The 13,215-nt window shown below is 42.0% G+C and overlaps 2 protein-coding genes across 2 annotated transcripts; both read left to right on the top strand.

The window, feature by feature from the left end:
- Positions 1-5: 5 nt before the first annotated feature.
- On the top strand, positions 6-4,318 carry TM2D3 (TM2 domain containing 3). Its single transcript, XM_054272724.1, is given in 8 exon segments — positions 6-63; positions 66-148; positions 150-285; positions 1,308-1,406; positions 2,181-2,338; positions 2,857-3,031; positions 3,615-3,690; positions 3,961-4,318. Coding segments are annotated over 8 exon segments (951 nt in total). The 3' UTR covers positions 4,127-4,318.
- Positions 4,319-5,236: 918 nt separating this feature from the next.
- ADAL (adenosine deaminase like) lies at positions 5,237-12,716 on the top strand. Its single transcript, XM_054272817.1, has 10 exons — positions 5,237-5,301; positions 6,728-6,858; positions 7,372-7,432; positions 7,788-7,875; positions 8,441-8,522; positions 9,218-9,344; positions 9,973-10,053; positions 10,655-10,793; positions 11,258-11,358; positions 12,242-12,716. Exons 1-10 carry the CDS (start codon positions 5,242-5,244, stop codon positions 12,431-12,433), a joined length of 1,062 nt encoding a protein of 353 aa, XP_054128792.1. The 5' UTR covers positions 5,237-5,241; the 3' UTR covers positions 12,434-12,716.
- Positions 12,717-13,215: the final 499 nt, after the last annotated feature.

Raw genomic sequence — 13,215 nt, 5'->3', positions numbered from 1 at the left:
GGACGATGTACTGAGCCTGCAGCATTGAGGTTCTGAGGGTGTTCAGGGTGTTTCAGAGCGAATTTCGGGTTTTGCCGTGTCCGCTCCCGTGAGGGGCCGGCCTGGCGCCGCCGTTTCCCTCAGCCGGCCCGGCCCCGCCCCCTGCCCGCCCGGCCCCGCCCCCTGGCGGCGGCGCGGGGCCCGCCGGCCGCACCAAGATGGCGGCGCGGTGGTGGCGGCGCGCCCTGCGCGGGCTCTGCGGGGCCGCGCTGTTCCTGTCACAGCTCTCCATCCTCTCGGGCCGCGGTGAGCGCGGCCACAGGGCCGAGACAGGGCGGCGGGGGTGGGAGAAGGGCCAGAGGCTCCGGCTGGGCTTGGGGTGGGGACGGCTGCTCCTGCGGCCAGGACTGAGCGCGGGTCCGGCTGCGGAGGTGGCGGTGCCCGCGGTGGGGTGAGGATCGCTGCCCCTTCCCTGACTGAGGGCGAAGCGGGTGTTTGGGCATGGCCGCATTTCGTTGTGCCGGTTCTGCGGGGTTCGGGCTGAGGCGCTCGGTGTGAGGGCAGAAGATGGGCCAGGCCCCGCTCGCCGGCTCGTGTGCTGCTCTATTACACAGCACCTTTTGTACCTGCTCTCTGTCGCTAACGTGTGTGATTGAAAACGTCCTGGGGCTCCTCGGCGCGGTCGGGGTGGGGTGGTGTGACAAAGCCGCCTCTCCTTCCTCCACCGTGCCCGGTGGCCGCCTTGAGGGCTCGGCACTGCTGGCGCATCGCGGCTGTCCCGAGCTCCCCGGCACGGTCAGGGTGGGTTGTGTGACAAAACCGCCTCTCCTTCCTCCACCGTGCCCGGTGGCCGGGGTGAGGGCTCGGCGCAGCTGGCGCATCGGAGCTGTCCCAGCCCACAGCCGGCGGCTCTCACAGAGAGCAGCGCGCAGCGCCCGCACGCACACGGCCGTGCCTCCCGAGCGGCTCCTCTGCTCCATCCTTCTGTCAAATAACTGCTTGCATTGCTTCATTAAATGCTATTGTTCAGTAGAAAACTCTGTGTAAAATACGCTTTCTGAGCAGTGCTTTTAATTCTCATGAATCAAAAAATAAGATTGAATGGAAATAAATGTAGTTCCTTGTCTTAAAGGAACAGCTGCATTCTAATGCTCTTTCTAATGTTTAAAATAAATATCCCACTATTAGTAGAACAGGAAAACAGACTTTTTTCTAATCTCATTACACTTTCCACTTGCGTATTCATATAAGAGTGCTGAAATCAAACTGTTTCTGAAGATGAAGTTTGTTTTAGAAATGTCACTTTCTCCATTGTTTTTGTCTTGTAGCGGGATCTTTGATGACGACAAAGCTTTCACAGCCACAGTCTACACTGGCAAAAAGCCTAACTTCAACGAGTACAAATGCTCCCTATTTTAAAGCAGTAGGTAAGTTATTATGTTTCTTTTGGTTGTTATCCTTCTCAGTCTTGAGTCCAGAAGTTCTTAAACTGGGTCTTAGAAACCTGTACATGATTCCACAGTGGTAAGAAGTGTTGCAGTGTAACACATTATGAATTACTCTATAATGACCCCACCAATTATTTTGGGTTATCTAATTAGAAAACTGGTCTGTATAAGAACTAGAAAATGGTAGGTTAAAGTACCATGGTGGTGTGTGTGGCTTATACCCCTCAGGATGGTGGAAGCTTTTGGAAGACTATAGCATCCTGCAAGAACTTTCTCCCTGTCCACCATCAGTACAGCTTTGTAGCTTGCTGAGGGTGCACCAGGACTGACAGAAATTCTGTTCTTGCTGGCAGTTTAGGAGGTGGTTCTGTACACGTGCAAACAGCAAATGGCTGAGGTAGCTGTAGCCCTAATTAGAGCTCAACTCCAAGTAGGTTACCCATGTCAGCTGCTGCTATTCCTGAAGTGATTACTTCTGCTGAGGAGCGCTGGCTGAGGCAACACTAATCCCCATCAGCTCAGTCCTGGTGCTGTGCTGGAGTGCTGCCTGCTGTCCTGCACAGAGCCCTGTGGCTCCTCTGGCTCTCACAGCACAGGATGGGAATGCTGCTCCATGTATAGTGAGGAAAGCCCTTTATACAGTGTCAGTGCATGTGTTTGTCTATGTGTATGTATAAAATAATGTATATAAATACTTCAGACTATTTAGCTTTTTTTTACCCATGTTCTTAATTCACTTATTGCACCTTTCAGAAAGTACAGAAATTCCACCTTACCTGACTAACTGTCCCAGCAATGGGCTTTGCAGTAGGCTGCCACCAGACTGCATGACATGTAACACAAACTATTCCTGTGTTTATGGGAAGACAGCAACTTTTGATTGCAGAGTCAAGCCGCATGTTCACTGTGTTGTAAGTAACCTGTTACTCTTAACCCCAGATTTAAGTAATTAAACTGTGGCATCTGGTATTGAAATGCAGAATATTGATTTCCAGGTTCTGATGTAGAGAGGTTTGCAGTTGTGTGATGAGTTTGATCACTCACTGTGGGCTGTTGAGGAGCCTGGCCTGCCCTTCCCTGGTTTGCCTTTCTCGCCTTGTATCTTTTCATTACCTGGCCATGCCTTTGAGTTAAACCATTCCAAACATTTTGAGAGTGGGGAGGCTAAATATCTCTCAGAGCTATGAACTGACCTTACAGGTGAGACTAAATGAGTCCTCCTTTTGGCAGCAGCCTTAGATTGGAGGAATAAGGAATGTTCAATGTGACTTTGATACCTCTTTGGTGGTTTTCTGTTCTGCTCTATAAAAGGTAGCAAACAGAACAAGTGTTCTTCTGCCCAAAATATCTACTCATGAAATCTAATTTAATACTGCACATTGATTCTTGGTTTTAATACTATTGAAGTAATAGTGCTGTCCTTTTACAGGATGAGAATAACCACGAGCAGGAGAACTTTACAATTAACATGACGTGCCAGTTTTGCTGGCAGCTGGCCACAAGTGATTATGTGTGTACCAATTCCACAAACTGCATGACAGTTTCCTGCCCTCGACAGCGATACAATGCAACCTGCACAGTCCGGGATCACATTCATTGTCTGGGTAAGGTGGGCAAAGCTGGAGTGCTCGAAAGAATTTTCCACATGGTTTGTAATGGGTGAATACAAAGATCGTTTATGTCCTTTTGCAAAACAGCTCCTTGATCAATCTACTGAATTTTTTTATTGTTGCATTTCATTTTTTAGCATAATAGTGACATCTAATTGTAGACATTGACTTATTGTATTGTTGTGTACTGTCACACCAGAGAAAACAGTTCTTTTTATTTTTGCCAACATCTGTGAGTTAAAATTACCTGAACCTATTAGTGGTCTGATTCTCAGACCATTAATAGAATCAATATCAAGTGTCTCCATAGGCCAATTTAAAAAAAATTATGCTGATTCCATCCAACTAGGCTTAATTTTCCCTCTGTTCACTGACTCTTCTGATATGGGACCAAGACTGCTGGAACAGAGAACTGCAGGGTATAAATGAGCTTGTATGTTGACAATTGTTTCTCAGTTAGTGACAACCCTTTGAGACTCCTTTTGGAAAAATGTAGTATCTTCTTCCTTGTCGTTTTCTTTCTTATAATATGATCTTTGTTTATTGCATTAAGGTTTTAATATTTTCTAATGTTTAGGTAACCGTGTCTTTCCTAAGATGCTCTATTGCAACTGGACTGGAGGTTATAAGTGGTCTACTGCCTTGGCACTAAGGTAAGCAGGAATAATGTCAAGCTAAAATAGATTTGTTTTCTTTAAAATCTTCAGGTTCTGTGGTTTTTTTGCTTGGTATTTTTTAAAGGTGTGCTGGATAATCAGTATTTCAGATAGCCTAGCTTGAAATGATGAGTATAGAATGCATGAAGGGTTCACATGCAACAGTGCTGGCTGTCTTCAGCAAACACAGCTGGAGGAAAAACACTTAGGTACCCAAGCTCAGTTCCTCTAAAGATAATAATAATTAATCATATTTTATTCTTTTAGCATCACCCTTGGTGGATTTGGTGCCGATCGTTTCTATTTGGGTCAGTGGCGGGAAGGTCTGGGAAAACTCTTCAGCTTCGGTGGACTTGGAATATGGACACTGATTGATGTGCTGCTAATAGGTGTTGGCTATGTGGGACCTGCAGATGGATCTCTCTATATTTAAATGTGGGTGCAATGTGTTTCTGAGAGGAGTCATTGCCTGCAAAGGGCTCTAAATAAACAAGTGTGGAGGTTTGAGCCTTTAAGGTAGAATGAAGAACAACTGTTTGTTCTATGTGCATACATTTTAATGTACAGTATCTGTACTTGGTTTGCCTTTAACTAAGGTCAAATAAAGGAGTGGATCACTGAGTAAGTTGAAATTAATTTCATTTCTTCTATAGACATGGTATTTTTCTATGAAAAAAGGTTGAGCAGCTAACCAAATTCTCCACTGTCTTTGAGCTTGGATGATCTGTCAGGCCCCCAAAGAGCTGTAAACTAACTTGAATACTGAGTTGTTTACTTCATATTTCTATGCTTGAATTTAACTCTAAAGCTAACTTCCCTAAATATGTCAGGATTTTTTTTGTATTTGTGGGAGGATAATTTATTTGCCTGAGTTATGTGGGTGGTATGTAAATCACCATGTTTTATTATGTTAATTACATTATCTTCTTGGCCAATATCTGCTTAGGGACTCGACTTTAAATTGTGGAGGAGTTTAGAATTAGACTGCAGTATCTCTAAACGCTAAATATGAAATAATTGAAATAGATTTTTTGATTGTTCTGGAATAACTCTGTTTTGTTTCGGTTTGACCAACATATCTGTGACAGTTACAGTTCCTATTCTTGTGCTAGCGAGCTTGCCAAATTACTTTAAAAACGGGTTGGCAATATAATCGATGAGTTTATCCTCTTAGGACTTTGTGACGCGATAATGTAGCGGACTAGTGCCATTGCAGGACAGCTTTGTGCAGTCGCGGTGGATGCGCGGCCGTGCGTGCGTGCCCCTGGCGCGGGGCTGGAGCGCTGCGGAGCCGTCGGGCCGGAAATGGAATCGCTTCAATAAACTGCCCCTGGAAGCTTTCCTGCCGTTAATGCTGACACTGTTTGTCGCGGGCCCGGCTCGGTCCCGCTGCAGCGGCGGGGGGCGGGCGGAGCGGCGGCCGCGGCCCCGCGCTGGACGGTGCCGGGGGCGGACTCGGGGCCGGGTTGGGGCGGTGCTGGGGGCGGGCCCGGGGCGGTGCCGCCGCCGAGCCCCGGCTCGTCCCGCCCCGCCGGCACAGGAGCCAGCATGGCGGCAGAGCGGGACCGCGAGCGGGAGCTGCGCTTCTACCGACGGCTGCCCAAAGCGGTGAGCGGCGGGGGGCGGCGGGCCCGGACCCTCCTGCGGCGGCACCGGGCTCGGGCTGCAGACGGACAGGCAGCCAGAGCGACAGACGCTGCTGCTGTCTCGGAGTTCTTGCCAAACGCGCGGTTTCTGAGGGCCTTATCTCACCGCAAAATGCATCGGGTGTTTGCCCGTCTGGTTTGCTTACAGACCTTACTAATCTAATTGCAATTAAATCAGTTGAGCGCGATCTTCATTTTCTCTTTTCCACCTATTTCCCCTCAGTCTAGCCAAGTAGTCTGGCTCAGATAACGCTTTTTCTCCATGTCCCGAGGGTGTGCCTTACTTCTGGCATATCAGTGCAAGCCTTCCGTGGGGGTGTGTGTGGATTTATCGCGGCTCGTGTGCCGCATTCACCAACCCCGAGGGCACGTACTCCAGCACAGAGCTCTGCACAGGCAGTGCATGGGCAACCACCAAACCCGCTTCAGACCACACCATCCTGGCATTCCAGTGATCCTTTTCACCAAGTTGCTTTCCAAGGTGTATGTTTAATGTCTGACAGAATTCTGTGAGGTAATTGTAAGCTTGTGAAAAATATAACACAGTTGTAGCACTGTATATCTGGCTCGGTCATCAGAATCTGTAAGCAGCCACAGCTTCTGGTGCTTACAATTTGTTTTCTAATGTAAAGCTTGAAGAGAAGTATTTAATAAATTTTTTCTATTGAGAATGGATGTATACAGGGAGACGATAGGTAGGTAACAAAGTAGATGCTTTGTGGATACATTTTGAACGAGCTGGGAGGGCGCTAGAGACTCGTTCCTTAGGTCAGGAGCCCGGAGATAAGAAGGAGAGAAGGTGAAGTGATTGAGTGGAGCTGAGGATCATAGGTTTGGAGCCCGAAGTCAGGATGGCAATAGAAAGTCAGGCAGAAAGAGGCCTCAGGCAAAGCAGTGCAGTTTCTGCAGTTGCTGCTCGTGTCAGAGTCTTGCTACGTTTCTGGAGTGAGTTTAAACTTCAGAGTATGAGCAAAAGCAAGGGGAGTGGGTAGATACCTGTTGCTATATTTGAGTGATGGACGTGTGCATTTAATTTGCAGTGGATGTGGAGAGTTCTTGAATCCTTACTGTACCTTTTGTAATACTGAGGCAGCTATTGGCTTTCTCCTCACCTTGGATCACACCATCCCAAGAATTGTCTGTAGACCTCTTTGCTGAGCCAGCTGTGCTCCCATGGAGACCTGAGCCAACAGCAGCCACCAAAGAAATAGGGCAGTTCTCAGCTGAACCAGTTGCAGAAACCTAAGGAAGTTATTATTAGCCAAAATGCAGATAACTGTTCTTTTCAAGCTCAGAGTGAAACACTGATGTAGGCTACAAGAACAGAAGTACAAATGAGGTGCAGGTGCCATCCTTTTCATAAGTCCATAGGATTTTTATTTATGTAGGAACTCCATGCTCATTTGAATGGCTGTATCAGTACTGCTACTATGAAGAAGCTCATGGCCCAGAAGCCAAACCTTCAGATCCAGAATGGAATGACTGTGATTGACAAAGGAAAGAAAAGAACCTTAGATGAGTGAGTATATGCATGTGTGTGATGAACATTTACCAAAGGTTTTTTATTTAAGTTGAAAACAGAGATGTGTGGCCTTACACATTAACTGCAGAAAACATGCTTTTAAGATTTACAGCATAATCTCATATATCTTTTTAATATTTGTATCTACAGAGTAATTTCTTCAGTGCTTGCAAACTAAAAGGAAAACTCTTGTTGATTCATTTCTTTAAAGGATTGAAATTTTTCACTTAGATCATCTGCTTTTCAGCAAAAATTGATGCACATAGTTTCCTTTTTTTGGAAACTTCATGTTTTCCTTTTCCTTCAAAAAGCTTTGTGGTAGTTACAACTTTTGTTGCAAACGCTTTGTTAGTATCTAAAATCAGAAATTCCATTCAGATGTTTCTTTGTATTTCAAGCTACAGTCTGGTTAGTTGACTCCAGTGGGCAAGTGTTTTTAAAATGTAGATTTTTTTTTTTCTACGTACTCTTTCAATGCCTTTCCAATTAATTTTTTAAATTTTATTTTAGATGTTTTCAGATGTTTCAGATCATCTATCAGGTTACCACGAGGACTGAAGATATTTTACTGGTAAATTAATTAAAAGTTCATTGCAAACAAGCAAGCAGTACAAACAGTCACAACGGGTTGGATTAAGAGCATTGGGTTCCAAGTAACAATATCAAAAATGATCTTTTTCAATTGAAGGTCAGAATAATTATTGTAAAACTCTTGAACTCTCTTCACTATCTCATTTGAAGGAATCGAATGTGCCTTCTGTGTGGTAGTATTTCCACAGATATGGGGACCATTATAAATACATTGGGCCTGAAAACATTGCAAGTGTTTCACAACAAAAAACAACTGGGTCTTTTAGTTGTAAATGAAAATATAACTAATTATAAGTATCACTTTTATGATGTTAAATACACTTTTACTTAATCAGATAACTAAAGATGTCATTAAAGAATTTGCTGATGATGGTGTTAAGTATCTGGAATTGAGAAGCACTCCAAGAGAAGAAAATGCCACAGGTACAGTCTTTTCTGGTTTTTAATTTGACATCTTCTCGCACTATAAAACTTAGTTGAAGGCTATGTTAATAACAAGTAAAGTCAAATTTAGTTGGCTCAATAAAAATATACTTTAAATATGAAAGGTAAGATTTAACCATGCAAAAGCATGTCACTTTCCTATTAGATTTTTGAGGGAAAAAAGGGGTTGGTCATAAGTCTATGACCCATGAGATTGGCTTATTCACTTGAGTGTGGCATCTGAGCCTGCTAATATTTTTAATAGCTGATATATTTTACTTTTGTTGTTTTGATTTTTTCTTCTAGGTGTATTTTAGTAGAAACACATAATAGAAGTCCTATTGTGATTCTCTGGTTCACACAAATTAGGAAGAGGTTTAGTTCAAATATGTGCTTCACAGTAAAGCTGTATTTACAGACAGAATTAGAATTACATGGGTTAGAAGACTGTATCATCTAAAATTAAAGGTGCAACATGAAACTTAGGAGACTAGAGAGCTGGATCTGCAATATAATAAAAATAATTTAAAATATGTTTGTTCCAAACGTGTGCATGTGTTTGCAGGTATGACCAAAAGGATGTATGTTGAAACTGTACTTGAGGGTATAAAGCAGTGTCAAGAAGAAGGCTTGGATATAGATGTAAGGTAAATAAAGCATGTGGAACACCTCTGTTTCAAGGGTTTGTGTAGTCTGATGCTTGGTCATGCTTGCAGAGAGGTTTACAAGCCATCAATATAGGAAAGAAAATTGTTTTTAAACCAGATTCCATGGAGTGGAAACACGTAATTTATGGAGACCTAACTTTTTATCTTCTTTTTTTACTGGTAAAGAAGAAAACCAGGTAAAACCTCTCATCTTTAAGACTGTTCATTCCTTGCAACGTTTTCAGGAAAAGAACTTGGCTCCTTTTTCACAGCTTAGCTTCATTGCAAAGATTTAGTTTGATTAGCTGTACAAGCACCTGCTGTAAAGAACAGCTGGTCTTGAGCAGCAGAGAAGTTTCAGAGGGTGTCAGTGGCTGTTTGCAGACAGTTTGCTCTCCTGTCTTTTAGAGCCTCTGTAGCAACCCTTACTAGATTTGTTTGTGAAAGTTGAAGAATTTTCATCCTTCATGTGTGTTATTGCAAATCATGTGCCAACTTATTTATCTGTGGCCCTCTGCACTTTGGTACCTTCATTCCTAGAATAGTCTCCTATACAAATACTCTTCATACTCAGCCATGAAGGATATGAATTGCCATTTTTTTTTTGGTATCAGATCTGTTGAGCTCTTGATAATACATCTTGTAAATGATTTAATAATAATTTAATTTAATAATTTAATACATATCTGTCCCAGGCTGTTAATAGCAATAAACAGAAGAGATGGCCCAGCAGTTGCTAAGCAGACTGTTAAACTGGCTGAAGAGTTCCTGCTTTCCAGTGATGGGGTTGTAGTAGGACTTGACCTCAGTGGTGATCCCACTGTAAGTTTTTGGTTAATTTTAGTGTGTTCTTGAAGATAGTGTGATAGCGAATGTTGTGTAACAGCAGGTGGTTCTAATCATAGTTTTTTCTCACAAGTTTTTGTGCCTAGCTGGAATGGATTGATACTGGGTTAATCCCTGTTGCTGTAAGGGGTAGATACTCTAACAAAAATCCCTTAGATTAGTGTGTGAATGAGAAAAGAGCCATTGAAATGTGATGTTTATCTGGGAAGTCTGTGTACCTCAATTGTCCCAGAAAACTGGGTGGAGGCAAGTTGTCAATAGTTCACATTTTGTTTACTACACCAAGTGTTCATTTCATATTAAGAAAGCAAAAATGTTTGAGAACAGCTGTCCCCAAGCTGAAGTGAAATAGCTCTAGGTGGTAGCTGTGTAAAAGGTACCAGAATCAGGACAATTGGCTTGGAAGTCAGGCATCACCTGAGCTACTGGGCACAGGCTTGTTTGTCTTGCTACCTTCCACACTGAAATAATGGGAAAAGTGGAATAATTTAAATGTAACTGTGTTTGAATGTAGTGTTTGGATGTTGCTAGACTTCTTAATTATGGTAATGACAGGGATTTTGTCAAATAAGCTGTAGAATAGTTATGTGTTCCTGTTTTCCAGGCAGGACATGGTCAAGATTTTTTGGAGCCGCTCTCTGAAGCAAAAAAAGCAGGTCTGAAGCTGGCACTGCATCTTTGTGAGGTACCAGGTTTTTTTTTATTTTGGTGCTTCTCTGTAATTCTAATTTTGTGAAAATCTTGATGAAACTAAAGTTACCTTCTGTGCATTTTTGACTTCTCAGGCCAAAGTATTAATGGTTTGGGGCATTTGAGACAAGAAAACAAGGAGAAATCTTCAACCTTTGGTTCTAAATCTGAATAGCCTGATTATTTCTTCCAGCACTATAGAAATTGTGGGTTTAGGTGTGAAATTAGGAGCTTTCTAAGAGATCCACTGCTTTCTTTCTGATATTAAGATCAGCAATCATGTGTAGTGAAATCCATACAGTTTTATGAGCAGTGAGCTCTGTTATTTCCACTGGGAACAGTAGAAAGAGTTGAGCTTTTGTTCAAATGGTGGCTGGAATTGGCTCCGAGAAGCCAAATAATTACTGAAGATAGTTATTTTTTCAGGAAATTACCCAGGACATATGATGTCATCAGCATATTTATACTTATTTCTATTTCACTAACACTTTCTTTTGGGTAAGAGATGCTGTGAAAATAGAACTGAAAGTCCATTGTAATTATATAATGTGCTGGTTTATGCTGCCTTGACAGAATGTGACATATATCCTCTCTAGATTCCAAATCAAGAAGAGGAGACCAGGATTCTCCTGGGCCTGCCTCCTGACAGAATTGGACATGGAACATTTCTCAACTCCACAGCAGCAGGTTCTGAAGAGATAGTGTCACTGGTTCAGCAGAATCATATACCTATTGGTAAGGAAAAAAGTATTTAAAATGACTTTATCTCTGGATATCAGAACAGGATATGTGCTGCTGATCTAGTGACACCAGTTTGTGTATCACCAAGGTGACTTGGAGAAATGCGGCAGTGAGACTTGCCCATAAAGGTACACTCATGACAATTGTGGGGTTTTTGGCACCTTTGTGGCAGCAGTTTTGCTTCCATCTGTGTCTCAGATGGAAGCAAAACCAAATCCCAAATCATAATTGGTCATTACTGTACAAGACTGTGTGGTGGCTCTGTACCTAGTTTGCAAGCTCCCTAAATTTTATACCCAAAGAAATCAATCAGCAAACTTTTCTCAAGAGAAATTACAAAATAAGTGTAGAAAATCAACAGTAGCTGATTTAAATTTTTATTCAGGACCTTCCTAAATCAATTAACATGCCTCTTGTTTTAATATATGTCCTAATTTCTTTTTCTGTTTTTCCCTTAGAATTTTGCATGACATCAAACATAAAATCTCAGACAGTGCCTTCCTGTGACAAACACCATTTTGGATACTGGTACAGCTTGGGCCATCCTGCAGTGCTTTGTGTAAGCTTTTTGACTTTTAAGCATGTATTTAAGCAAAGGGCTAAGTGAAGTTGGAAAAGTTTTTATCTGTTTATGGATTAGAACTGACTTACAATTTCTGACCTTGTAGCAAATAATTTGCTTTTAGGAAATCATAATGTTAAGTTTGAGAAATGCTTTTAATTCAAATGGGAATTGCTAGTATTTATCTTGGTTCTATTGTAAAGCCAGGACTTTTTTCTGTGGGATAAAATGATCCAGCTATACAAGCAGTGAACTTCATAGCTCTTTGCACAATGGCAGATTTCTCTTACAACCAGTGGCTCCAGTGCTTGCATATGCAGCTCTGCTTACCTGGTGTTCCTTGTGCTGGGTGAGAGCTCCTGCTCTTGACAGTTCTCTTGATAGCTCATTAAGGTCTTTAAGCATTGCAGGTGCCAAGTACTTGTGCTGCCATTGGCAGTGTTTTAGTACTATCCTGTTAGTTTAACCCCCATAATCCATAGCATTGTTCAAGTGAATGTTTATAAATATATATATATTTGATAGCACTGCTTATCTGGGGAAAGGGAAAAGAGGAATAAGAAGATCTGCACCTAGTGATATACCTTGAATATATGCATCATTTGATACCCATCTTTCTAGCAATTTTAATAGGAAATCCTATTTTCTTGATGAATTGTGCCATCATTTTAAGAAGTTTTCTTATATGTTTGAATAATTTATTCATTTCTAGTGAAAATAGGGCAAATAGAGAATTAAATAACCATGCAGAGATGAAAGAACAGCAGAATAAAATGTGAGACAGCAAGATAGAACTGGTTTGTTTGTATAGAAAGAAACCTTTTTGATACAGAGGAACTAATTTAAACATTTTATTTCTTTCCTTTCAATTTAACTCCAGACTGATGACAAAGGTGTCTTCGCCACTGACCTATCGCAAGAATATGAGCTGGTTGCAAAAACATTTAATCTGACTCGATCACAGATGTGGGATCTTTCCTATGAATCAATCAACTATATTTTTGCTTCAAATGCAGTAAAATCCAAGCTGAGGGAGCAATGGTGTAAGCTGAAGCCAGCTCTGTTTGATTAACCAGACTGTTGTCCTGAATAGCTCTGGTGTATTAGCTAAGTTAATAAGCTTTTTTCACTGAAGTCCCCAGCTTTTTTCAGACCTCAGGGTTTTTAACCCAGCCATAAACTGCCTGTATGAATTGAAAGCAACTGGAATGCATCCCTTCTAACTGGGGACAGAAGCAAATGTTCTTTTGGTAGGTGAGAGGGGTTCTCATGCAGTGACTAAAATGCCAGATGTGTTGTCACCTTGTTTCTCTTGAGTTGATATAACATTTTAAAAATACTTAATTGAAATATATCATCATAATATAAACATTGAAGAGCTGGAACAAAATAAAGACAGAGCTATTGGTGTTTAAAACATCTCTGTTGGCAGCATTCAGCCAAGCAATTTGAATGTGTGGTGTGTGTTTTCGGGGTTTGTATTATTTTCAGGTTTTGAGCTCTTGACTGAATGTGAAGACAGAAACCAACTCAGGGAGAACTAAATATTTATACCAAGGAATTAATGTTGTATCTGTTTTTATTGCTGTACATGTATGACTAAAGCTGCTGTGGGTTGAGTAGCACTTGGGGGTCTCTGCTGGTGCCCTGGGCACTGGTGGTGTGTAGGCACTTAAGAATCTTGAATGCCTTCAGTAACTGAGCTACTTGGCAAAGTGGTCTCATTCTTAAAATGCTTTTTAGAGTTGCTGTTTGTTGTGTAAAAAAAGGAATAAAAATAGCCTGAAGCTCCATGTCTTTGAAACCACTACTTCAAGGAGTGCATGTGTGTTTTTGAGCTGTACAGAAGAGAAG

Source organism: Melozone crissalis, unplaced genomic scaffold (genome assembly GCF_028551555.1).
Source record: "Melozone crissalis strain CALT ecotype California unplaced genomic scaffold, PUWL_Pcris_2 ptg000014l_1, whole genome shotgun sequence".
In the NCBI taxonomy this organism is placed as follows: domain Eukaryota; kingdom Metazoa; phylum Chordata; class Aves; order Passeriformes; family Passerellidae; genus Melozone; species Melozone crissalis.
The sequence above is the reverse complement of the archived record's forward strand: the minus strand, read 5'-3'. Positions and strand labels throughout refer to the sequence as shown.

Bases quoted from the DNA above. Each gene is read 5' to 3' on its own strand.
- ADAL (XM_054272817.1), top strand. From the start codon at position 5,242: ATGGCGGCAGAGCGGGACCGCGAGCGGGAGCTGCGCTTCTACCGACGG. The intron at 5,302-6,727 runs GTGAGCGGCGGG...TTATTTATGTAG, and splicing joins ACCGACGGCTGCCCAAAGCG to GAACTCCATGCTCATTTGAA. The intron at 7,433-7,787 runs GTAAATTAATTA...TTACTTAATCAG, and splicing joins GGACTGAAGATATTTTACTG to ATAACTAAAGATGTCATTAA.